Here is a 24,243-nt window from a genome sequence, read left to right on the forward strand (position 1 = left end):
ACCGGCCTCCTCCATGCCGAGTGTCAGCTGCAGGAACCCCAGGCCTCACTGCACGGAGTGGCTGCTGGGCCCTGCCTCCGCTGTGCACACGGCCATCTTGTGGTGGCCATCTTGTGGTGGCCATCTTGTGATGACGTTGCGTGCAAGGGCATGAGGACCACCTAGGCTTTTATTAGTATAGACTAGAGGCCCAATGCACGAAATTCCTGCAAGGGGGCTCAGCCCTTGCAGCTGTGGCGGCTTGCCTCGGGTCTCACAGCTGTGGCTTCGTCCGGAAGGTCGTTTGGCTGTCTGGTCTAATTAGCATATCACACTTGTATTATTATAGATGTGATATTTGTATACACTATATAATAATCACCACTATAAGTCTAGTTACTATCCATCACCAACATTTGATCATCTTCACCTATTTTACCTACCCACAAAATCCTTCCCCTCTGGTAACCACCAATCTCTTCTACCTGTGAGTTGTTTTTGTTTTTTGTTTGTTGAGTTATTTTGTTTTTTAGATTCCACATATAAGTGAAGTCATATAGTATTTGTCTTTCTCTGTCTAACTTATTTCACCTAGCATAAACCCTAAAAGTTCATCCATGTTGTCGCAAATGGAAAGATTTTCTTCTTTTTTATGGATAAGTAGTATTCCATTGTGTTAGTGTGTGTGCACGTGAGTGCGCACGCGCGCGCACTTGTGTGTGTGTGTGTGTGTGTGTGTGTGTATCACATCTTCTTTATGCATTCATCCATGGGTGGACACTTAGGTTATTTTCATATCTTGGCTATACTTCAGTGAACATAGTGGTGCATATATCTTTTCAAATTAGTTTATTCATATTCTTTAGATAATTATCCAGAAATGGAATAATTGGATCATATGGTAATTCTATTCTTAATTTTTTTAGGACTCTCCATACTGTTTTCAACTCATACAACTCAACAACAAAAAAACAAACAACCCAATTAAAAAATTGGTGCCCAGCTGGTGTGGCTCAGTGTTTGAGTGTTGACCCATGAACCAAGAGATCACTGGTTTGATTCCCAGTCAGGGCACCTGCCTGGATTGCAGGCTCAATCCCCGCCCCCAATGGATAATGTTTCACTCTTACAGATGTTTCTATCTCTCTATCCCTCTCCCTTCCTCTCTAAAAATTAATAAAGGAAAAAAATTTTTTTAATTGGCAGGGGATCAGAATAGACATTTTTCCGAAGAAGGCATAAGATGGCCAATATGAAAAGCTGTTCAACACTACTAATTTTCAACAAAATGCCAAATTTCTGACCATTGAGTTATTAAATTCTTTGAAATATCTTGTCAGTTTTGGGGCATGGTAAACATACTTACAGAATGTGGAAAATATATGAAATACTCCAAGTTTACAAAAGTAAACTTGAACAAATAGGAAGATATAGTGTGCTTGGTCAGGTGCATAAAAAGCCTAAACATTATAAAGATGCCAGTCCTCCCTCAGGTAATCTGCCACCTTGAGTGTGATAAAATGTGCAACCATCCTCCTAAACTCCTGCCCCCTTAAGATGCTCCTTTCATCGAATACTCCATTTCTGTATGTAGTTGGGCTATTTTGTTAAAGTATCTCAGTAGACTTTAAAATATGTTTTGCACATTTCTCATTCCTAAAGTTTTATTGTGTCTTTTGTTTTGTTTCTTGGCTGTCATAAGCAGCTCTTCTTCTCACCCTCAGGTTGACTTTTATTACAGTGTTACATTCAGAAAGTGCTCAACCTCAGAACCGCTGTCGTCCTGTCACTCAGAGGAGTGCTTAGTGCAGGGTATTTGTCTTTGTTCATATCACTCTCAACAGTTGGAATGCATATTGTAACTTTGTCTTTTATGAAGTGTTATAGTCCAGGAATTTGTTAAGGTGAGATTTAGAAAGAGAAATAGAAAGTTAAATCATTTGATTATTTTTAAAATCAGAACATAATTTTCATGATTAAAATGTAAAGTCTTTTTTTCTAACTACTCTAAACCTCTGTTAGAATTTACCCAGTAAGTCAGTCATCTTTGCTGTTTATGTAAGACATTGAGTAAAAATTCATTTGAAAAACCTGCCTAATATGATAGGTGTGATTCCCCTGCTTGTGCCCTCAATCATTTACCTGAGTACACACTGCAGGTTACAGTATGTAAGCTCTACCATAGCTTACATTTTCCACACTCCAAACAGTTTTTCAAAGTATTTACTTTTAAGTAAAATGCTCTTTGCCTTTCACCTTTGCAGCTCTATTTCTGATTTATTTAGTAATGCATTTTAGTGAAAAACTAGAGGCCCGATGCATGAAATTCATGCAAGGGGCTCGGCCCTCGCAGCCCTGGCTGCCTTGGCCCTCAAGGCCCCAGCTGCCTTGCCCACTGGTCGTTCCAGAAGGTTGTTCCGCCGTCCGGTCTAATTAAAATATTAGCTCTTTATTATATAGGATATGATCTTAGCATCCAGTATTTCCAACCTTACTTTTTCATCAAGCATTGAATTTAAAGGAAGAGGGAGATTGGCCCTCCACTTCCTCTGTGAAACCCCAAAACTATTTTAGAAATTATTGGCGAGGAAAAGAGATGCTTAGAGAATAGCCACTCTTACTCTACCCACAATGCTCAGATGGAAAGCAGAGGCAGCGGTTCCATGACCAGGTCCGAACTCCTTGCTATTTATTTTACTTGTGATAACACATTCTCCCTCAGCAACTAATAAAAGTTATTCAGTTTGGAATTCCATACAGAACAGACTATCCAGAAATGCTGGGTGGTCTTCAACTTGTCCAACTCCTATGGCTTCAGCTCAGCAAGTCCCCTAAGCAGTGGCGTAAGAGCTGGAGCCTCTCCATGGACACATGCCGTGGATGGAGCATCCTGGCCACATGTTGACACAGGACGGCTGATTCAGTCACTCAAGAGTAAATACCACCCCCACCCCCAACGCCTGCCTTCCCCTGGCCCCTGGAGTTGTTCCCCAAATGTGCTGCCTGGTCATTTAGAAACCAAATACTTTTTTTGACCACTGTGCCTGCCCTGTGTTTAGCCTTCCAACTGTTTCCCACAATACACCAGTGGAATTTCATCTGTTTTACAATTGGCTAAGTGTCTTTGGCCTTGGCTTCTAAACGCAGTCATGTCTTTTCAGAAACGGGCTGCCTGTATTCTTTTAAGCAACAGATGCATGCCCCTCTGTGTAGTTTATATAACCTAGGGAATTTTTTACTTCTTGGCCTAAATGTCAAACATAACTTTAGAGTCTCTCCCTGGGATTGCCATCATACCATCTGCAGACAGCAGAGTGTGTAAAACCTTCCTGGGAGGGCTGCTGAGATCCTTTCTCAAGTCTGTGGAGTACAAGTAATTCCACAAGACATGTCCTCTAAAGCAAATCTATATCCATTGCTTCAAAAATATTGAGAAGTTTGGACTGGATAGAGTATTTTTTTTCTATACGCTGGAATGAATGAGCCAGTGAACAAATGAAAGAAAGAATGGGTGCATGGCTGACCAACCAACAGACGTTATGGGGTAACCGTGAGTGTTAAGTAGGGTAACTATGCAGCTGTAAATTGTGGAACATGAAACTTTTGAGAGTGAAACAGGGCGCCTTTTATAATTATGGTGAGATGGCAGATATACACTTGCCCCAGGCACACTGGGATGTGTTTAAGTGGGTCCAATGCCTGTGATAGGCTTAGCACACTGCCTGGCCCACAGAGTAAACAGCCAATAACTGTTAACAGTTGTTGTTATTGACTTTGATAAAAAGTTGTTATTTTTTATAATGTTTTGTTAGCTTTCTCAAGCTTATATCTTTTCTTCCTAATGAAAACGTCATGGAACTAAGGCCAGATGTAAGCTAAATTCCAATGCTGAAAGAGCTAATAATACAGCCTCCAAAGATGCTTAAAAGAAAACAAAAGGAATTGCAAGAAAAACCTAACCTTCAACCAAGCTTCTAGTTCTGTGTTTTTTCAGCTCAGATGAGAAAAATCAGGCTTTACATGTCAAATAATATAGGTGAATGTCTAAGTGAAGAAAGGCTAGTGTAATTTCAAAAACAGAAAGTTAGCAAAGTAGTAGTAACTGAAACTCCCATTTCTATTTATTCGTTTACTAGAGACCCGGTGCACAAAATCATGCACTTGGGGGGTGTCCCTCAGTCCAGCCTGTGCCCTCTAGCAGTCCAGGAGCCCTTGGGGGATGTCTGACTGCCGCTTAGGTGGGAGAGGCTCCTGCCACCACCACTGCGCTTGCCAGCTGTGAGGCCAGCTTCTGGCTGAGCGGCGCTCCCCGTGTGGGAGCACACTGACCACCAGGGGGCAGCTCCTGCATTGAGCGTCTGCCTCCTGGTGGTCAGTGCACATCATAGCGACTGGTCGTTCTATCTTTTGGTCAATTTGCATATTAGCCTTTTATTATATAGGATTGAGACTTCCTGACTTTTTAAAAATCTTAATAAGACAGTCATAAAATTAGTCATTGCAAAGTTTACTTTTCAAGTAAAAACCTGCTGGTATTGATTGTAAGAGATAGTCCAGTATGTTTGGGCTTGGACATATCCTTCGCTTGGTGTAGTTGCTCTTTGCTTAGAGAAGTGACTTTTCTGCAGGTTTAAGTGATAATGATGGCACAGTTTCCTCAGTTTAATATACAAGGGTGGGCAAAAGTAGGTGTACAGCTGTACATATGGAGAAATATATAATGGAAAAATAAATAAGAATAAATGTTAGTGTACTCAGGACTATAAACCTACTTTTGCCCACCCTTGTACATGCTACATCAGGTTTTAATGGATGTATACCTTAGAGATCTGATGGCAAGTATTCTTTCCAGTTTCTTGGAATTAAGTACTTCTCCAGAGAAGCTGGTCTCAATTTGTGTGGGCTTCTCCGGCAGACGAGGTGGTCCTTGATCTCTCTGGTTTAGAAAAGTGAAGAACTACAGGTGTTTGTCTCATCCAAGGAGGCCCTTTTCCTCCCCCACCTCTCGGACAGCTTTGGAACCCATTTCCAGAGAAGGCACACTCTCATCAGGAACCTTTCTGACAAAGAACCAGATCCCACATTCTAGTCTTTTATTGTAGCTATAAAAAGCACTTGGTGATAAAATTAGCTGGACTGATTCCTTTACCTACTATCTCCTTTTGCAGAGGATGGGACCAATGATTGCCTCACTAAGTTGAGTATTTCAGGGAAACAAAGTACAGTTTTCTTTTTTTAATGTATTTTTATTTCTTTCAGAGAGGAAGGGAGAGGGAAAGAGAGATAGATACAACAATGATGAAAGAAAATCATTGATTGGTTGCCCTCTGCATGCTCCACACTAGGGATCAAGCCAGTAATCCAAACATGTGCCCCGACCAGGAATTGAACCATGACCTTGTGGTTTATAGGAGGATGCTCAACCACTGAGCCATGCCGGCCAGGCTTATCTCCTTTTCTTGCCTAATTGCTTGGGCTGGGGCTTCCAATACTGTGTTCGATAAAAGTGGTGAGAGTGAGCATCCTTGTCTTGTTCCTGATCTTGGAAAGTTTTCAGCTTTTCACCATTGAGTATTATTGTCCTATATGGCTTTTCTTCTGTTGAGGAAAATGAGTGTTTTAAATGGGAGGACAGGCCCTATATTTATTCATCCTTAACCCCCCTCCACATGGCACAGTATTCCCCATATGGTTGGTGTTCATCTGATAGTTGATAAATGTGGAATTTAGGATTAACCTTTGGGATTAACCTTTGAGTCCTAAGGACTGCCCCCTGCTACTCAGTGCCCCACACACTTTTGAGAACTGACAATGTTTTCCAAAGCAATTGCATCAGCACATTCCTATCAGCATTGTATAACCGTTCTGATTTCTCCACATCCTTGCCAATACTTGTTACTATCTAACTTTTTCTTCTAACCGTGACTTGTAGGTGTGAAGTACTATCTTATTGTGGTTTTTGTTTCCGTGTCTCTGATGATTAATGATGTCTAGCATATTTTCATGTGGTTATTGCCCATTTGGATATCTTTCTTAGAAAAATGTCTATTCATATTCTCTGTACATTTTAAATTAGGTTCCTTGTCTTTTTATTATTAAGGTGTTCTTTATTTACTTTTGGTACAAGTCTTTTATCAGACATATGATTCACAAACATTTTCTCCTACTCTCTAGGTTGTGTTTTCACTTAAAAAAATATATATAGATATAGATATAGAGATAGAGATATATAGATATATATACACTTTTTTATTGATTTGAGAGGGGAAGGGAGAGGGAGAGATACAAACATCCATGATGAGAGAGACTCATTGATTGGCTGCCTCCTACACACCCTCTATGGGGGATTGAGCCTGAAACCCCAGGCATGTGCCCTGCCTGGGAATCAAACTGTGACCTCCTAGTCGACGCTCAACCACTGAGCCACACCGAATGGGCCAAAATTGATTTTCTTTTATTTTTTTTAAATTAAATCTTTATTGTTCAGATTATTACAGTTGTTCCTCTTTTTTCCCCCCATAGCTCCCCTCCACCCGGTTCCCACCCCACCCTCTGCCCTTACCCCTGCCACCCACTGTTCTCATCCATAGGTGTACAATTTTTGTCCAGTCTCTTCCCACACCCCCACACCCCGTTCCCCCCGAGAATAGTCAGTCCACTCCCTTTCTATGCCCCTGATTCTATTATATTCACCGGTTTATTCTGTTCATCAGATTATTTATTCACTTGATTTTTAGATTCACTTGTTGATAGATGTGTATTTGTTGTTCATAATTTGTATCTTTACCTTTTTCTTCTTCTTCCTCTTCTTAAAGGATACCTTTCAGCATTTCATATAATGCTGGTTTGGTGGTGATGAACTCCTTTAGCTTTTTCTTATCTGTGAAGCTCTTTATCTGACCTTCAATTCTGAATGATAGCTTTGCTGGGTAAAGTAATCTTGGTTGTAGGTTCTTGGTATTCATCACTTTGAATATTTCTTGCCACTCCCGTCTGGCCTGTCTAGTTTCTGTTGAGAAATCAGCTGACAGTCGTATGGGTACTCCCTTGTAGGTAACTGACTTTTTTTCTATTGCTGCTTTTAAGATTCCCTCTTTGTCTTTTGCTCTTGGCATTTTAATTATGATGTGTCTTGGTGTGGTCCTCTTTGGATTCCTTTTGTTTGGGGTTCTCTGCGCTTCCTGGACTTGTAAGTCTATTTCTTTCACCAGGTAGGGGAAGTTTTCTGTCATTATTTCTTCAAATAGGTTTTCAATATCTTGCTCTCTCTCTTTTTCTGGCACCCCTATGATTCGGATGTTGGTACGCTTGAAGTTGTCCCAGAGGCTCTTTACACTATCTTCATATTTTTGGATTCTTTTTTCTTTTTGTTTTTTCCGGTTGGGTGATTTTTGCTTCTTCGTATTTCAAATCTTTGACTTGATTCTTGCGATCCTCTAGTCTGCTGTTGGAACTCTGCATAATATCCTTTATTTTAGTCAGTGTATGCTTAATTTCTAGTTGGTCCTTTTTGATAACCTCGAGGGTATCACTAGATTTCTTGAGGGTCTCACTAAATTTCTTGAGGGTCTCTCTAAATTTATCGGCGGTCTCACTAGATTTCTTGAGGGTCTCACTAAATTTATCGGCGGTTTCTAGAAAATTCTTGAAAAACCTTAAATGTGTGGTTTTGAACTCTATATCCAGTAGTTTGCTTTCCTCCATTTCTGTCATTTGTGTCCTGTTTCTTTGTCTCTGCATTTTTTATGCTTCCCTGTGTTGATAGAGTGGCTTTCTGTGTTAGGTGTCCTATAGGGCCCAGTGGCTCAGCCTCCCCAATTACCTGAGGTGGACACTCTTGGTGCACCCCTTTGTGGGCTGTGTGCACAGTCTTGTTGTAGTTAAGCCTTGATTGTTGTAGGTATCACTGGGAGGAATTGACTTCCAGGCCAATTGGCTGTGAGAATCAGCTGTGTCTGCAGTGGGAGAACTTCTGAGCTGGAGACACTCTTTTGGGGCAAGACTTGCTTCAGTAGGGCTTTGGTGCTCACTGAGTCTGCCCCCTGAGTGTGTCCCTTATGGATCTGAGAAGTTGTAATCTGGATGGTCCCACTCTGACCACTGGGTACACTGGCTCTTGGATCTCTAAGGAGGTGCTAATTTAGCCTCTTCCTAAGACTACCCAGCAGGAGCTATGGAGAGATTCCTCTTCTTTGTTTGGGGTTTGGAGGTACCCAGATGAGGCCAAGCTGTGAAGCAATGCAAGCTGCTGTGGGGCCTTGGACCTTCTTTTGGAAGTTCTGGGTCTCTCTGATTCAGCTGCAGTTTGTTAGGTAATTTTCAGGTTGCAAAGGGCCAGGCCTTTCATATGCAAAAGCCTCTGTGCACAGCTTGGGTGGGGCGGGGTCTCAGGGGATCAACAGGGCGGAGCAAGCAGCTATGGCTGCTCCCCAGTCCTACCCTGCATCTCACTGCGTCTCAGTGTCCCGGTAATCGCTGCAAGCACCTCTGAGAGAAAGCCGCCCTGGAGTTCTGCCCGCTGCCAGACAGTCCAGTTTCTCCCCGTATGAGTCTGGGTCCCCAGAGACTCACCCGGAACTGGAGTTCAGAGCAGTTGGGAGCTTGAGACTCCCTCCCGATTGAAAAAGACAACCACATCCTCAGCTGCCAGCCCTCTCCACGTGTGCCGCGTCCTCACTTGCCAGCCCTTTCCGCATGCGCCTCCATACCTCTACACTTTACCTCTGCACCTCCTCTGAGTCTCAGTGCTTTTTTCTTTCCTTCTAGTTGTAGAATTTCCACTCAGCCAGCCTTCCTGTGGTTCTGGATGATGTCCGTTTTGTCTTTTAGTTGTATTTTTGAAGTGGTTGTGCGAGGCAGCAATTTCCGGTGTTTACCTATGCTGCCATCTTGGTTTCTCCAAAATTGATTTTATTGATAATAGATGATTCACATTTTGAACACTGGATCCATAAATGTAATCATTCACAGAAGTCAAGGCACTAATCAAAAGACAGGTGTTAATGTACACATTTTTCAGACTGTGTCTGAGAATATATAGAACAAAAATATTACAGTAGCCCCCGATTATTCATGGTTTCAGCTACCTGCAGTCAACTGCAGTTCAAAATGATTAAATGGAAAGTTACAAAAGTAAACAATTCATAAGGTTTTAAATTACATGCCATTCTGAGTAGCATAATGAAATCTTCCCTTTGTCCACCATATTCACCCCACTTATTCTCATCACATAGGCACTGTATCATCTCTCATCATCCTAAGAAGGGTGAGTACAGCACAATAAGATATTTTGAGAGAAAGACCATATTCACATTAACTTATCACATATATTGTTATAATTGTTCTATTTTATTAATTGTTGTTGTTATTCTCCTACTGTGCCTAACTTATAAGTTAAACTTTATCATTGGTATGCCTATGTAGGGGAAAAACATAGTGTATTTAGGGTTAGGTACTATCTGCAATTTCAGAAACCCACTAGGGGTCCTGGAACATACTTCTCATAGATAAGGGAGGACCACTTACTGTACGAACTGTCAACCGATGACGGTTGGCACCAATTCAGTGCCAACAGGAACCCCCAATTTAGGAGTGATGTGAAGAAGGAAACTTTATTCAGTGCGAAACCGCTCCATTGTGATACAGCAGAGCTGAGAGGCAGCCCCAGGGCCAGGCCCCTGGCAGGCTAGACAGTTCTGCTCTGCTCTCTGCAGGTTTGCGTTGTGCTGTGCTGGCCGGTCTGCCCCACTCTGCTTTGCCTTGTGCCATCTGCTCCGGCCTAGCCGGTCTGGTCCTCTCTGCTCCATCCAGACATTTTCCATGTTTCCGCTCAGCTGGAAAACAAACACAGTGCTCTGTTTTCAGTGGAAAGGGAACGTGCACTCTCAGAGCTAGAGGGGACCTCTGGACAGAAGTCTCTGTCTCTGGTCCCTGGTTTGTCCTCATGCAAATAAGGCCTCCAAATCCTTGCAGTTTGTTTGGTCCAAAAGGCACTGTCCTAGTTGGTCAGAATAGAGCCACTCTGGTTGGTCGGAGCTGCACAGCTCCGACTGGATGGGGAAAGCTTCAATCCTATTGGTTGAAATAGGACTCCGGGACCGCCTTACAAGGGCTGGCCCAGGTGGCAAAAACAGTGCTGCAGGCAGTTCAGTGCAGGCCTCTCCTTGAAGTGGCTTGTGTGAGAGGCCCCTGTGTAAAATGGCTGCTAGGCTCTGGCTTTTTGTTGGTTTGTTTTTTGTTTGTTTTTATTTGAGCCCAGTTAGCAACCAGGAGCCCTTCTTAGTCAGTGTCTTCTTTCTCGGGGTTCACATTACTTGCTGACTTGAGTGTAGAACTTCTGCAACTCTTATTTAAATTTGTAACTAAGCAGTACCTTTTAATTCAGATAGCTGATGGATCTACCATTTTACACTAGTTTCATTTTTACACTTGTTCATATTTATCTACTGTTCATTCTCATCAGCTCGTACCTTGGTGCTGCTGGGCATGGCTCAGCCACTGTGATCTAAAGGTGGAAATCACACGTCATGCAGATGGCTGCTCAGAGGGTTAGGAGTAGTGCTGCCTCTGAAGAGCTCTCACTGACACGAGAAGCTTGTCTAATGGTGCACATATTTATTTCTGTGGATCCTGAAAAAGATACGGTGTCATGACAGCAGTTCCGACACCGTCCCTGCTATTTGGGAAGGTAGGAGCCACTGAAGAGCCAAGTTCTCCCCTCTCACCTCAGAGCTCTCTGCCTCCTGGGGGGACCCTGGCTCTGTGATGGGGGCTCCAGAACCATCCCCAGGCCAGACCCCCCTCCTCTGAGCAGCACCCTCCACTCCCCTGCCTGCAGGGTGGGGAGACATGTAACCGGAGGCTGCAGACCAGCTGTAGTGTCAGACCTCCTGATTCAGATCAGAGCTGTCAGTCCTGGTCCCTCTCTGACCTCATTGCCTTGTCTATAAATTAAGGATAATAATGGTCCCTGTTTTATCCCTGTGGGTTGTTATGGGGGTTAAAATACAGATAAAATGCTTACATCCTCCCAGGCAAGCCCTTAGTAAATGGTAGCAATGGCTTCTCCAGCCTCCCTGGGTGCTCCTCTGCCTCTGGCCCTTCAGCAGTCAGTGCGCTGTCCCCAAACACCGCAACACCGCTCTGCAGGAGCACAGGAGGCCACCACCCCGTGCGGCCTTCTGGTGGCGCTCCCTTCACAGCCGTCCTTCTGACTCCATGCTGCTGCACTCCCACTCCCTCTCCTCATCGACTCCGCCTTCGCCTCCATCACTCATCAAAACAGTATTCTTGGGGAGGCCAAGGAGGGCCTGCGCAGAGCAGTGCTGTTCCCCTCCGCGTGGCCTCGCAGCTGTGCCAGCCCAGGCAGCCTGCCTCTGTTCCTCTGTGATACTGCTCTCTGCTTGCCTGTCTCCTCCTCCCGTCTGCAATCCTCTTCCTCCATGCCGTTGGCAGTGCTCAGGGCACAGGCCCGGCCCTCTGCTCCGCACTCAGACCTCTCCCCCAGAGTTCCATTCATTCTCTCGCCATTCCATACACCTGGCAGCGCCCAGACCTCTCCCCAGAACTTCTGACTTGGATATTCGAGGACCTGCTTCATACCTCATTTAGATTATGCTAAATTCACACATCCCAACTGAGCTCTTAGTTAATCCTTCCCAAGTCTTGTTACCGTCCCTTCTGTCCATGTGACTAAACGGTATGTCCATCCGTCTCCTTACTCAGGAGACCTGGGGTAGCCATGGTTCCTCCCTCACCTGTTGGACCTCTCATCGAGCTCATTGCCAGTTTCTCTTGGTACAAAGTGCATTGCAGGTGCTCTCCACTCTCTCCCACGGCCACGGTCCCAGCCCCGCCAGCTCCTGCCGCCCTGCACACACGCTGGCCTCACTCAGCTCTTCATGCTGCGGAGCGATCTGGAAGGTCACCCCATGCTGGCACTTTGTGTAAATCCTAGGGCCAGAATAATCACAGAATAAGCCCGAAAACCTAACCTCGGCCTGTGGGACTGCACAGCCGTGTCACACGTCACCTCACCTCTGCCCTCGGGCTTCTCTTCCTCTGACCTTGCTCCTCCTTGTCTCAGCGCCACCACGGCTGCTATTCCTCTGCTAGAAAGCTCTTCCCGCTGCTCTTCACCTCGCTAGCCCTGACCACCTGTCCTCACCCGAGCCTGCCCTTCCCTTCGTTGCCTCACACGCATCACAGTGGCGTGTGTGAGGATGCACGCCTCCCGTGGGGCCCAGAACTGCTAAGGCTACACGTTAGGGCTGTTTTGTTTTCACTGTTTGGTCTGCGCCTGGCACCTTGAGTTCCACACAGGAAGTGCTGAGTCATCTTTGACTGAATGACCACCAGCTCCTGCCATAAAGTACAACAGGGTGGGAGGTGGCAGGGGAATGGCAGCCAGAGCTCTGGCACCACAATAGAGGACATCCATCGTGTGGCCCCAGGTGTGCCGGGTGGTGCAGGGTTGGGGACATGGTGGCAACGCTTCTTTGCAGGTGTGGGAGGTGGGGGAAGGGGCTCCTGCCAGACTTCCCAGAAGAGTTGACGCTCAGGATGAGAATGCGAAGTTAGCAAGAGGGTCGGACGAGGCCAGCCCTCCAGCCCTCCCTTTCTCCTGCCTCTGTCTGCCCCTGCGACAGACCCTACAGAACTTCAGCTTCTAATCTTGCCCCAGGGTAAATCCAGGACAAGGTCTACAGAGTTATCTGAGGGAGCAGAGAAGGAGAAACTACTAGAAATTGCTACCCTGTGTCTCCTGTCTTTCATTTCCTGCCCTGTACCCATTCCCTGGCTCCACGCCAGCTCCTGCAAAGAAATGGCCCAGAAGTGTTGGTGAAGGGAAGACATCGAAGGAGTGGTTGGGTAGTGGGGAACCTCTGTACCCCAGCGTGTCTTGCTTATTAAAAACAGTGAACATCTTTGGAGGAACGTGGAAAACACTGTGCTGTCTCTGATGCCACCGGTGAAAGGCAACTTCAGAAAAGCAGGGCTGGAAGAAGACAGATAAGGCCTGACAGGCCCGCATAGGCCAGTGGCTCAGAGTTAGACAGATGTCACCTCACGCTCTTCCCAGAAGGGGAAGTAGGACCCCTCGGACACACAGGAGGAGCCTCCAAAAAATTTTCCTGTAGAAACTGCGCTGCACAAATGGTTGCAGTCTATAGAGCATCATGCTATGGATCAGCTATGAATTAAAACAGGTCATAACCACCGTCTGTGAAATTGTTATTAAAGAAAAATACTTTTTAACTTTCAAGCAACAGATTTACAAATACAGTTACTGAATATTTACTAGGTGTCAAGCACTGTGTGAATCACTGTACATGTGTTGTTATTGCATTTGATCCTTCTGACAACACTGTGAGAGAGATAGGCCCATTTTACAGATGAGTAAACTGAGGTTTAGAGGGTAAGTCGCTTTCCCAAAGTCATACAGTTAGTAGGTGGTAGCCCTGAGAGTCAGACCCACTTTCAGGCATAACTATTTTTAAATTAGAGGCTGCATGTACCTGTACCTTAAGGCAGCAGTTCTCAACCTGTGGGTCGCAACCCCTTTGGCGGTCGAACGACCCTTTCACAGGGGTCGCCTAAGACCATCCTGCATATCAGATATTTACAGTACGATTCATAACATAGCAACATTACAGTTATGAAGTAGCAACGAAAATAATTTTATGGTTGGGTCACAACATGAGGAACTGTATTTAAAGGGCCGGAAGGTTGAGAACCACTGCCTTAAGGCCTCTACCCACCTCATTTTTTCACTCTCTCTCTTCCATCACTATACATTTGTTTAACCTTTTTGAAAGCTTTCCTTTTTTTTCCCTTTGAGCATTTCCCTAGTTTCTTAAATTGAAGCGGAAGCACATTCACATTATTTTGTAAATACATACTTGGTCACTATTCATTGATACTATAAATATTAACCGCTGCTGTGACCATGAGGAAAAGAGTCACAGATTGGATTCATTTTTGCATTTTGAACTCTCTTAATCTCCTTTTTTCTGTAACCCGTTTCTATTTAAAATTTCTTCCCTCCTGAAAGGAAGAAGATCTCTCTCCCCAAGTCAGCGATCGTCTGCCTCTGGCTTCGACACCTTCCCAGCCTTGAAAGAGCAACGCTGCATCTTTTCGAAAAGCTAATCTTCAGTGAGAGAAATTCTCTGAGAAGGACCGAATGCTTCATGAAAGAGTCATTGCTGGTACGTGCCTGACTTTGATGAGGAGAAAAACCCTTAAAGAAGATGCTGAGTATCATTTATCATTTCATTTAGTCCGAGCAAGGGGGAAAATACAGGGTATTCCCCCAAAAATGTACACACCTTGAATAATTATTGATTCCAATGGATTAAATCTGAAAAGAAAGAAACATCAGTTGAGCTATCAAAAAATGTATGTGTATACATTGTTCATATACCCCACATAAACAAAAGAGCAACTGCTACCTTTTGAAATAATGATGTATTTACATTTTATTTTAAAAATACCTAACATAGGAGTCTTTTCTACATATTTAGAGCATATTTCAAAAATATGGAGAGATTCAAGATTTATTGGATTGCTGTACCTTATAAGGCATATTCATAAGACCTGACATGGTGGACAACAACTTTTTAAATACAGTATTTCTTATTTCCACATGAAAAATAAGTTTTAAAAATAAAGATTTTTAAGAACCAGAGGAGGAATCAATTAACAATGAAAAACTTTCAAAAATAAACATTTAGCTCTTCACTAGAGGGAAAAAAAAATACTCAAGAGACACAAAACAGAACTCCAGGAAAATGGCTTAAACAATGAAAACAACTAAGAATTTTGTAAGTTTTCTTTGGGCATAAGCCTGCCAGGCTTGAAAGCTGGCTCTGTACAGTGGCCGCCTTGTTCTCCGGCCTCAGGCCTGGGCGGTGAGGCTGGGGTGCGTCAGGCGGGCCTCAGAACCTGGCCCGTGGCAGGCAGCTCTGGAGGAAAGACTCGTGCCCCCTGAAGAAACAGTTCAGAAACTACAAGGAGGTGCCGTGCTCAGGGACCCCAGTGGCTCTACATGCTTCCTCCCTTGCTCTGGGAACGGGGGATACAGCACAGAGACCGCCTCCTTTGTGCAGATGGGAGCATGAGTCACAGCTTAGGTTGGTGGCCAGGAAACTGGGCAGAGTGCTCATCCTCCCCAGGAAGCTGGGACTTGGGAGGCGAGAAGCTCTGTGCAAGGCATGGTCTGAGGTTGGCTGAGTTTATGCAACGCCCATCTCTCAGGCACTTTCTCTTTGTCAAAACATTTGGAACATCCTGTTTTCTTTCTTTGTCTTTCAAATTGGAGGCTGCATAAGGGAATCGTAATTGAATCAGCTGCCTTCTTCCTCTATCTGATTTCTCCTTTTAGGTCCCAGTCATTCCCGCCAGCAGGTGGGTGTGCTTGCCCATGTCCATGCTCAGCTTTGTCCAGTGTCCTTGGCTCCTCTCTGCCTTCACCTGTGGGTCCTCGCAGGTGGCTGAGGGTAGTGTTACAGTCATCAGTAGTCGTGCTGCTTTCATCCATAAGTTAGGTGGCCCAGAGTGAGCCCAGCTGATTTAGAAGCTTAAATTGTTTGATTTCAGGGGGGCGGGTGGGGGGCGGGGGAGAGAAAGAAGGAAGGAAGATAGGTATAAAGACTGAGAGAGCCCTGGCTGGTGTAGCTCGTCTGGTTGGGCCTCGTCCCGTGCACCAGGAGGTTGCCAGTTCAGTTCCCGGTCAAGAGCACATGCCCAGTCCCCAGTAAGGGGTATGCAGGAGGCAGCCATTCATTCTCATATCGATATTTCTGTCTCTCTACCTCTCTCTCTCTCTCTCTCTCTCTCTCTCTCTCTTTTAATATATTTTTACTGATTTCAGAGAAGAAGGAAGAGGGAGAGAGAGATAGAAACATCCATGAGAATCATTGATTGGCTGCCTCCTTCATGCCCCCTACTGAGAATCAAGCCCACAACCCAGCATGTGCCCTTGACTGGAATTGAACCCAGGACCTTTCAGTCTGCCGGCCACCGCTCTATCCACTGAGCCAAACCAGCTAGGGCTCCTCTCTCTTGAAAAATCAATAAACTATTCTTTTTAAAAATGTTTAAAAAGAAAAAGAAAACCAACTCTTTGACTTAAAAAATAAAAATAAAAGTCTGAGAGAGCCCAAACAGGTGTTGTTTTTTAAGGGATTTCACCATTCAAAAGACTTCATGTTAAGGTGAGAAATAAGAATGTGCCTTATATAAAAATAATTACAATAAAATTCAAAGTAAACAAAGGCTTTAAGAAGCCCCCAGCACCCTATTCCAAGCACTACCTTCATTATCCGGGAATCTCTGTTTCTAACCTAAATGAACATGCTCTAATTTAATTTTCTCTGGTCCTTTTTCAGTGACTATTTCCTTCCTTTCAAGTTCTTTATTAAATTTTTTGTCTTCTCTCTGTTGAAGAATTCCAGTTCCATTGAATTTTCTGATTTGGCTTGAATCTGCACCCTTTCACTGGTCCTTGCGGTGGTTCTCTGAACCGTCTCCATGCCCCTCTTACCTGTGGCCATCAGGCCTGAGCAACACTTCCGCACGCACAGATACTGCAGCGAATGGGGAGAGGGAAAGCAGGCACTCCCATAAACACCGCACCGTATAACCTTCCGGCTCCGGTGCATCGTTTAAGATAATCTTCCCCGGTGCAGCAGCTTGGAAGTCAGTCCATGCACAGAAGCATTTATCGGATGATGTGTAGAGAGTCAGAGCTTCCATCATGGTTAAAGGGAAATTCCAGAGGGTGTTATTTGGCTTAATTTATTGTGGCATTGGCAGGATGTGACCTCTCTGTGCCTTGTGGGTCAAGGAGGCAATGGCAGTACAGAGCTGATTGGAGGGGGCAGCTCTCCTCAGCCATCCTGGCCTGCGATGCCAGAAAACCAGGCCGGCTGGAATACGCGTGTGACGTGGCTGAGTGATTAGAGGGTAACCTGAAGAACGTGCTTCCTAATTGCATCATCTGACTCATGTATCGCCGCGCAGCATCTTGGTGCAGTGACAGGCCCGTGCGGGGGTATGAGAGGCCTGGGAGGCTCAGGTAGCCAGGCGGCTGCGCTTTCCTCCGGAAGAAATGTGATGCCTATTACATTAGAGTTGGATTCTGAGAGTAATTAGAGTGTGATGGTCTACGTAACTCGTGTTTTATATGGAGCATTGTTAATTATGTTTCCGTCTCTTGGGACTATGCAGAATTAGCCCTGGAAATTCTGTAGTTGCCAAAATGTTGGGGGAAAAAGTGCGGTACAGCTTGTACAAAGTGAAATGATCTCCCCAAATGTTCTTTGGCTTTTAAGAGACTCAGAGGCCTGATATGTTCCATTAAGACTGTGAATAATAAGGCACTAATTGAATGTCACCTGAATTCTAACTGCATGTTTATATGCATATATGACTTCTAAAGTAAAAATAAATTCACTTTTGAGGCGCACCGCTAGGCTGGACGGCCCCCAAGTACATGGCCACCTGTCACAGTTTGTGGCTCCTACTAGTAAGTCACGGTATTAAACTTAGTTTGTCATTTACTGTGCAGACTGACACTTTTTAAAAGCAGATGGTCTTTCCTAGCTGAAATCAATAAAAGTATTTATTTTTTAAAAGTCCTCTCTGATCTCAATAAAAATACATTTTAAAAGAATAAGAAATAAAATCAGATGGTCTTGTGTTTCCCGTGACAGTACAGGCACTGGGAGACCATAATGCATAGCTTCCGACCTGACCTTAAAGACTGATTTCACCAAATGCAGTGAAAGCCACTGGATAATGACGCAGCTTTCTTTTTTTTTTTTTAAATATATTTTATTGATTTTTTACAGAGAGGAAGGGAGAGAGATAGAGAGTTAGAAACATCGATGAGAGAGAAACATCGACCAGCTGCCTCCTGCACACCTCCCACTGGGGATGTGCCTGCAGCCAAGGTATATGCCCTTGACCGGAATCGAACCTGGGACCTTTCAGTCCACAGGCTGACGCCCTATCCACTGAGCCAAACCGGTCAGGTGACGCAGCTTTCTTGATGTCTGGTTTCCAGAAAGGCTATTGTTTATACCCCACATTTGAATGGGAAGTGCTGGCTGAGTAGCAGGTGGCACTGTGCTTAGCTGCCCTGCTGCACGCCAAGGCCGAGAGGTACCCTGGTTTCCATGCCCTCCCTCCGCTCCTCGCTGGCAGGCCTCCCACACCACCTGCCTCACGCTGGTGAGCGGAGCAGCCCCTTCACCTCCCCAGGACAGACTTGCCCACCAGAGTACAGGGTCTCAGGAGAGTAGAGAGGGGAAAAGGAGGCAGGGGTGGTTTTTGTTTTTGTTTATTCAGATTTTAAATTAAATAATACTCCTCAAAAAAATACTCTTTGTATTCTCTCCTACCTAAAAGTCTTCACAGCTCAGTTAAAATTAGTTCTTTATCCCAAGTATGTCTTGATTTAACTCGGGGGGGGGAGGGGGATTAGTTCTTCATCTAATAAGAGCTTAAGAAATAAAAAAACATGTCGCCTTGATGTTAGGTGGGATACCTTCTTGTCTTCATTCTCCAGAAAGCAATGGTAGCCACTTCAGAAAAAAAAAAAAAGAACTCCCTTTACACAAAATTCCAAACACAATTTCCCTTTAATAAAAGATCACGTTGAATTTAGCTCCACATCCTGGGTTATGTCAGTTGTCTGTGCTTAAGTAATTCTTATTAATGCTCTAGGGTTTTCTTTTCCTGCTTTTTCATTAGCAGTCTTTTAAGCATTTCTTTTCTCAGTTCTTTAATGTGATGCATGTAATTTAAGAAATGCTGAAGTAGATAATTTAGCAGTGGTCGAATAGGGAAGTGCGGTGGCGGCCTATACTTGTGTCTGCCTCTCCCACAGTACTTGCACTTCCCAGTGTCCACCTCAGGGGGGCACCAGATCCCCCAGCATTGTTTCTGTGAAGAAAAAGGCGCAGATTGCAAATTCTGTTTTCACTGTTGGGGATGAAGGACTTTTCAACCAGAGATGAAGGGAGAGAGAAAAATTTAAAAATAAATAATAAAAACAGGGCAGGGGTCGACCTGGGAGTCATTGCCACTAAGAGGCTGAGCTGAGAAGCAGCAGGGGGCTGAGGAGCTGTCCGCCCGCTCAGGCTGCACCAGCTCACTGGGCAGAGGCCACTGGGCCAGGCTAGGCGAGTGACTTCAGACTTGAGGGGTTTTGTTGAGCATCTTGAACGCATGCCTGTGTCTGAATGCTCTGAGAGAACACGGGTAAATTTAAAACACAAAAGTACATTTGGTGCTTGTTAAGTTTTCGGGGTTTTTCTTGAAGCCTAGAAATGACAGATTTATCACTAATTAAACAATAATTGTGTTATGGAGTACTGAAAAAAGGTGCTTGTAGTATAAACAACATCTGGTAAAGATTACAAAGAACGAATATTTTTCCATCTCAAATTTATTGAAAGAAACTTGAATCTTTTCAAACAAAATAGATCCTAAAAATGTAAAAGGGATATTTATAGTCTTATGTTTAGTACAGTCAAACCTCGTTTCTCGAACTTCTCCCATCTGGAACAGTTCAGTTCTCAACCAAGTTGTTCACAGAAAAAAATGTCTCCATTGTTGAACCAAACTTTGGTTTTCGAACTGACAGCCCTTTCAAGCTGATACCTCAGCATGACAAAAAGCATCTCTCAGACAACAAATAAAGGACAGAATGCTTTGGTTGCTGGAGAAATTCATGATTAGCACAATTTTAAAACATAAAGAGGCCATCAAGAGTGCTAGTGTTGCTAAGGGTGCCACAAGGATCACAGGCAATTGAAGAGCTCAGAAGCTGTTGTTGATGGGGATAAAGGAAACAGTTAGCTAGTGACAGCGTTTCGGAGGCAGCGATGAGTGAACAAGCAAAGATGCTGCACACTGACCTGAAAGACACCCTGGGCCGAGTGCTGGGAGGGATTCGTTTAAGGCCAGTAGGAGGTGGTTCGATAATTTTAACAAAAGTGTTTGTTTATAGATCAAACAGTACATTAGACATGCACTGTGTATAAGAAAGGTTAAAAACAGGGAATCATTTGGGGTCTGGAACCGATTAATTCCATTTACATTATTTCTAATGGGAAAAAATAATTCCGTTTTCGAACAAATTGGTTCTCAAACAGCCTTCCCCAGAACAAATTAAGTTCCAGAACCCAGGTTCCCTGTATTTTGAAAGTAGAAAAGGAGAAAATGGCATAATAAAAAAAATACATATTTATAAAGATCTTACTTTACATGATAGAAGTGAAGGTTTTATTTAAGTAGATTTTTTTAAGCCAAATTATTTTGAACTCAATAAAGGGGTTTACTGTTGAATTTTATGAAGAATCCTCTTTTAAGAAGAGAGTTGTTTTTTTGTTGATGTTACAGAGAAAGAGGGAGAGAGAGAGAGAGAGAGAGAGAGAGAGAGAGAGAGAGAAACATGGGTTTGTTGTCCCACCTATTCATGCATTCATTGGTTGATTTTTGTATGTGCCCTGACTGGGGATCAAACCCGCAACCTTGGTGTGTCAGGATGCCACCCAGCCAGGGGGAAAGGTATTTTTTGATGACTATGAAAACAGTTTAATTTATATACATATATTAACACAAGGGCCTCTCAAAAGAGTCATTTACACAGTGGGACAGCATTGCTGGTTGGTGGGTAAACTGGAAGGAAAGCTTCTAATCAGTCATTCTTTAAAAAAAAAAGGCCATTCTTGAGTTAAATATTTAAACTACATTAAAATAGGCTATGAAAGAGGGTCTTTTCCAGGCTTCCTGAACTTCAGCTGCTTATCTCTCACGTGCAGTTTCCCTTTTTATTTCTTAGGAAAAAATGTCTATGAAGGGTGATCAACGAAAAGGCTTTAGAATTTTTTTTTGTTAATCCTCACCCAAGGATATTTTTATTCCACTGACTTTGAGAGAGTGGAAGGGAGGGGGAGACATCGATGTGAAAGAGACACATCAATTGGTTGCCTCCTGCACACGCCCCAACCAGGGCCAGGGAACAAACCTGCAACTGAGGTATATGCCCTTGACCAGGAATCGAACCTGAGACCCTTCGATGTGAGGGCCAATGCTCCAACCACTGAGCGTACCGACCAGGGCTTCGTTTCCTTACTGCCTTTTTATTTTTTATAAGAGGCACTGCGTTTTGTCTGTGAATTACATCAAATCATAGTAAAATTTCCCTCTCGTGTGTATTCTCTTCCCCTGCCCCACCCATACTCTTTCTCTTGCGCACATGTACACACACAATCAGAAAATGATAGAAGGCAAGATTTCTTCCTGATGATTCTGTTCTTTCATGTTCTCAGGCCTCCTTTAAGTGGCAAGTGGCTTGTAGTGGTCACTGCTGAGCCAGGATGAGAATAACGGGAGACACTGAGGGCAGAGAGCAAGCACTGGTGTCATTTGTACAGTTCACAGTCCAGATGACTGCTGGCCTCTCCCTCACCTCTGCCCACGGCGCCGGCCCCGCGGGCACAGCCACTCGTCCCTGTGCATCTCTTCTGTGCTGGCTTTGTCTTTCTTTGAGTTGTTGAGGTAGGAGGTGAGGGCAGAGGGAAGGGAACCAGTGCAGTTCTGGGAGCTGTGGGAGATAAGAAGGGGTGCACAGCCCACAGAAAAGCTGGTCCATGAGAAAGGAAGCCAGCGTCCAGAGCTCCCCATCATCCTCGACTGTTCATCCCCCAGAGTTTAGTGAAAGGACTGGGGCAGTGAGAGGAGGCGGGAGAAGGGCAAACCTCGTGTTATGGATGGCCTCCTGGTGACATTTCCCAGACTGGAAATCGTGTGTACATGGACATCGCCAGGCCAGATGGGGAAGAGAAGAGCGGGAAGGAGCTGATTTTGGTAGGATGGAGAAAACATGCCAACAGATGGGCTCCAAGGAAGTTCTGTCTTTCCTCATTTTTACAGGGAAGATGCGAGCCTGGGTCTGGGCTCTGGGCTGCTGCGGGGATTGTGGGTGTTATGGTGGGTCCCATTTTAGCAATCAGACAGGACACAGTGGGTTAAATGTTTGCCTCTTCCCTCACAAGGATGCTGTAAGGAGTCAGGGGTAAGTGATGGCTTCCAAGGAAGCATAAATTAAGACTTTCATTCTATTTGGAGGATTCCCTTGATAAGAAAAGCAGCTTAAGTTCGCTTTTGTGATTTGATGTCACTGGAACGCATGCCTGGCCTGTGAGCACGCTGGGCTGATGAGGGGACTCAGTGACCCTGAAATTATGTGCGCGGGAAGTGTGAAGAGTCTCATTCTAAAAGCCATCAGTCAAGGCCAGGGATGAGAAAAAGCAGTTCACAGCTCTGGGGCAGCAAGGGAGACTGGTTTCAAAATAAAAATTTCTGCCCCTGCTGCCTCAGCAGAGCCCCCCTACCTCCTGGCATCTTATCCATTTTAAAAACTAAACACGTTGTGGCAGCAGGTAGCGAGCAGCCGAAGGTCTGAAATACTTGGATAGCCAGAAAGTGAAGAGGCAAGTGCACTTCGTGGAGGGAGCAGGCGGGTTCCACCCAGCCGGGGGGCATTTACGGCATGGATTGAGCTGATTTGCTAGAACACATTGCATAAAGGAAACGCAGGTCCAAGCTCTCATCTTCTTTTAATAGATTGAGTAGGAACTTCCCTGCTTCTCCCTTTGATTTCCGTGGTAGTCCTGTTCTACACCCGGGTCATCCTTTCTTTGCCATTTGGGACACTAGTGATTAGTATCCAGTGGTGTCTACTAGCATCACATTTATAGAGCGGCTCTGGAGTGGTCAGAGGCTGGAACTCTGGGACAGCAGGAATGTCCTATTTTACCATTGAATTTGGTTTTCCACCGGTTCGTTTTCAGGCTCTGCCTGCCTGTGCGCACACGGCAGTGGCTTCATCTTCAGCACTCATATTCAGAGGCATGTGGTCTGTGTGTGAATCCCAAAAGCTGTTCTGGCAAATTTGATGAATCACTTTTCTTCCAGACATGCACTTTGCTTTTTCCTTCTTGTTTGACTTTTCCATTCTGAATACATAGAAACTTTTATGGTATTTTCTGGGTGTATATCCAGTAACCTGTTAATAACTATTATTATTTACAGTGAAGCTGAGAAGCAGCGTGATTAACTGAGATCAAAACCAAGAAATAACCCGCCTCTCTTCTGTTGAAACATGGTTCTGCAAGCCAGTTCCTGAGCACATAATGGATTTATCTGTGGACATTGTTAGTTGGTTTCTTTTAGAATGCACATCAGTAGAGGATTATGGAGCATGGGTTCTCTACTTAAAGAGTAGAGATTTATAATTTACAAATCCCAAATCTCTTCAAATAATTAAAAGGGAATCATCCATCACTTTAACAAGTGGGGATGCTCTTGCCCGGGCCTTCCGTGGCAGCCTGCAGTGGCTGTGTGAGAACACTAGGTGGCACACGTTCAATGTTGCAACTCAAAACGCCTGCGCAGAACCCACAGTGAAAAAGAAAGGCTGGGTGTATCTGTCCAATTTTCCCAACATGAATGGTGTTGGGAAAATTGGACAGGTACATGCAAAAAGATGAAACTAGACCACCAACTCACACTATACACAAAAATAAACTCAAAATGGATAAAGGACTTAAACGTAAGACAGGAAACCATAAAAATACTAGAGGAATCCACAGGCAGTGAAATCGCAAACATATGCCGAAGGAATTTCTTCTCTGATACTGCTCCTAGGGCAATGGGAACTAAAGAGAAAATAAACAAATGGGACTACATCAAAATAAAAAGCTCTTGCACAGCAAAGGAAACCATCAACAAAACAACAAGAAAGCCCACTGCATGGGAGAACATATTTGCCAATGTTATCACCGATAAGGGTTTAATCTCCAACATTTATAGGGAACTCATACAACTTAAAAAAAGGAAGATAAACAATCCAATCAAAAAATGGGCAACAGACCTAAATAGACACTTTTCGAAAGAGGACATTCAGAAAGCCAAGACACATATGAAAACATGCTCAAAGTCACTAATTATACGAGAGATGCAAATCAACACGACAATGTGGTATCATCTCACACCTGTCAGAATGGCTATCATCAACAAATCAACAAACGACAAGTGCTGGTGAGGATGTGGAGAAAAAGGAACCCTTTTGCACTGCTGGTGGGAATGCAGACTGGTGCAGCCACTGTGGAGAACAGTATGGAGTTTCCTCAAAAAACTAAAAATGGAACGTTCCATTTGACACAGTGATCCCACTTCTAGTAATAT

At 44.3% G+C, this 24,243-nt stretch overlaps 1 protein-coding gene across 2 annotated transcripts in view; it reads left to right on the forward strand.

Annotated features, from left to right (window-relative positions):
• The window catches only part of FANCC (Fanconi anemia complementation group C), a 255,904-nt gene that overhangs the window by 209,743 nt on the left and 21,918 nt on the right, over positions 1-24,243 (forward strand). For both annotated transcript variants that reach the window (XM_023764906.1, XM_023764907.1), the window contains one exon: positions 14,033-14,189. In XM_023764906.1, the coding sequence (XP_023620674.1) occupies positions 14,033-14,189 (157 nt within the window). The remainder of the gene's footprint in view (positions 1-14,032; positions 14,190-24,243) is intronic.

This window comes from Myotis lucifugus, unplaced genomic scaffold (genome assembly GCF_000147115.1).
Source record: "Myotis lucifugus unplaced genomic scaffold, Myoluc2.0 scaffold_360, whole genome shotgun sequence".
Taxonomy (NCBI): domain Eukaryota; kingdom Metazoa; phylum Chordata; class Mammalia; order Chiroptera; family Vespertilionidae; genus Myotis; species Myotis lucifugus.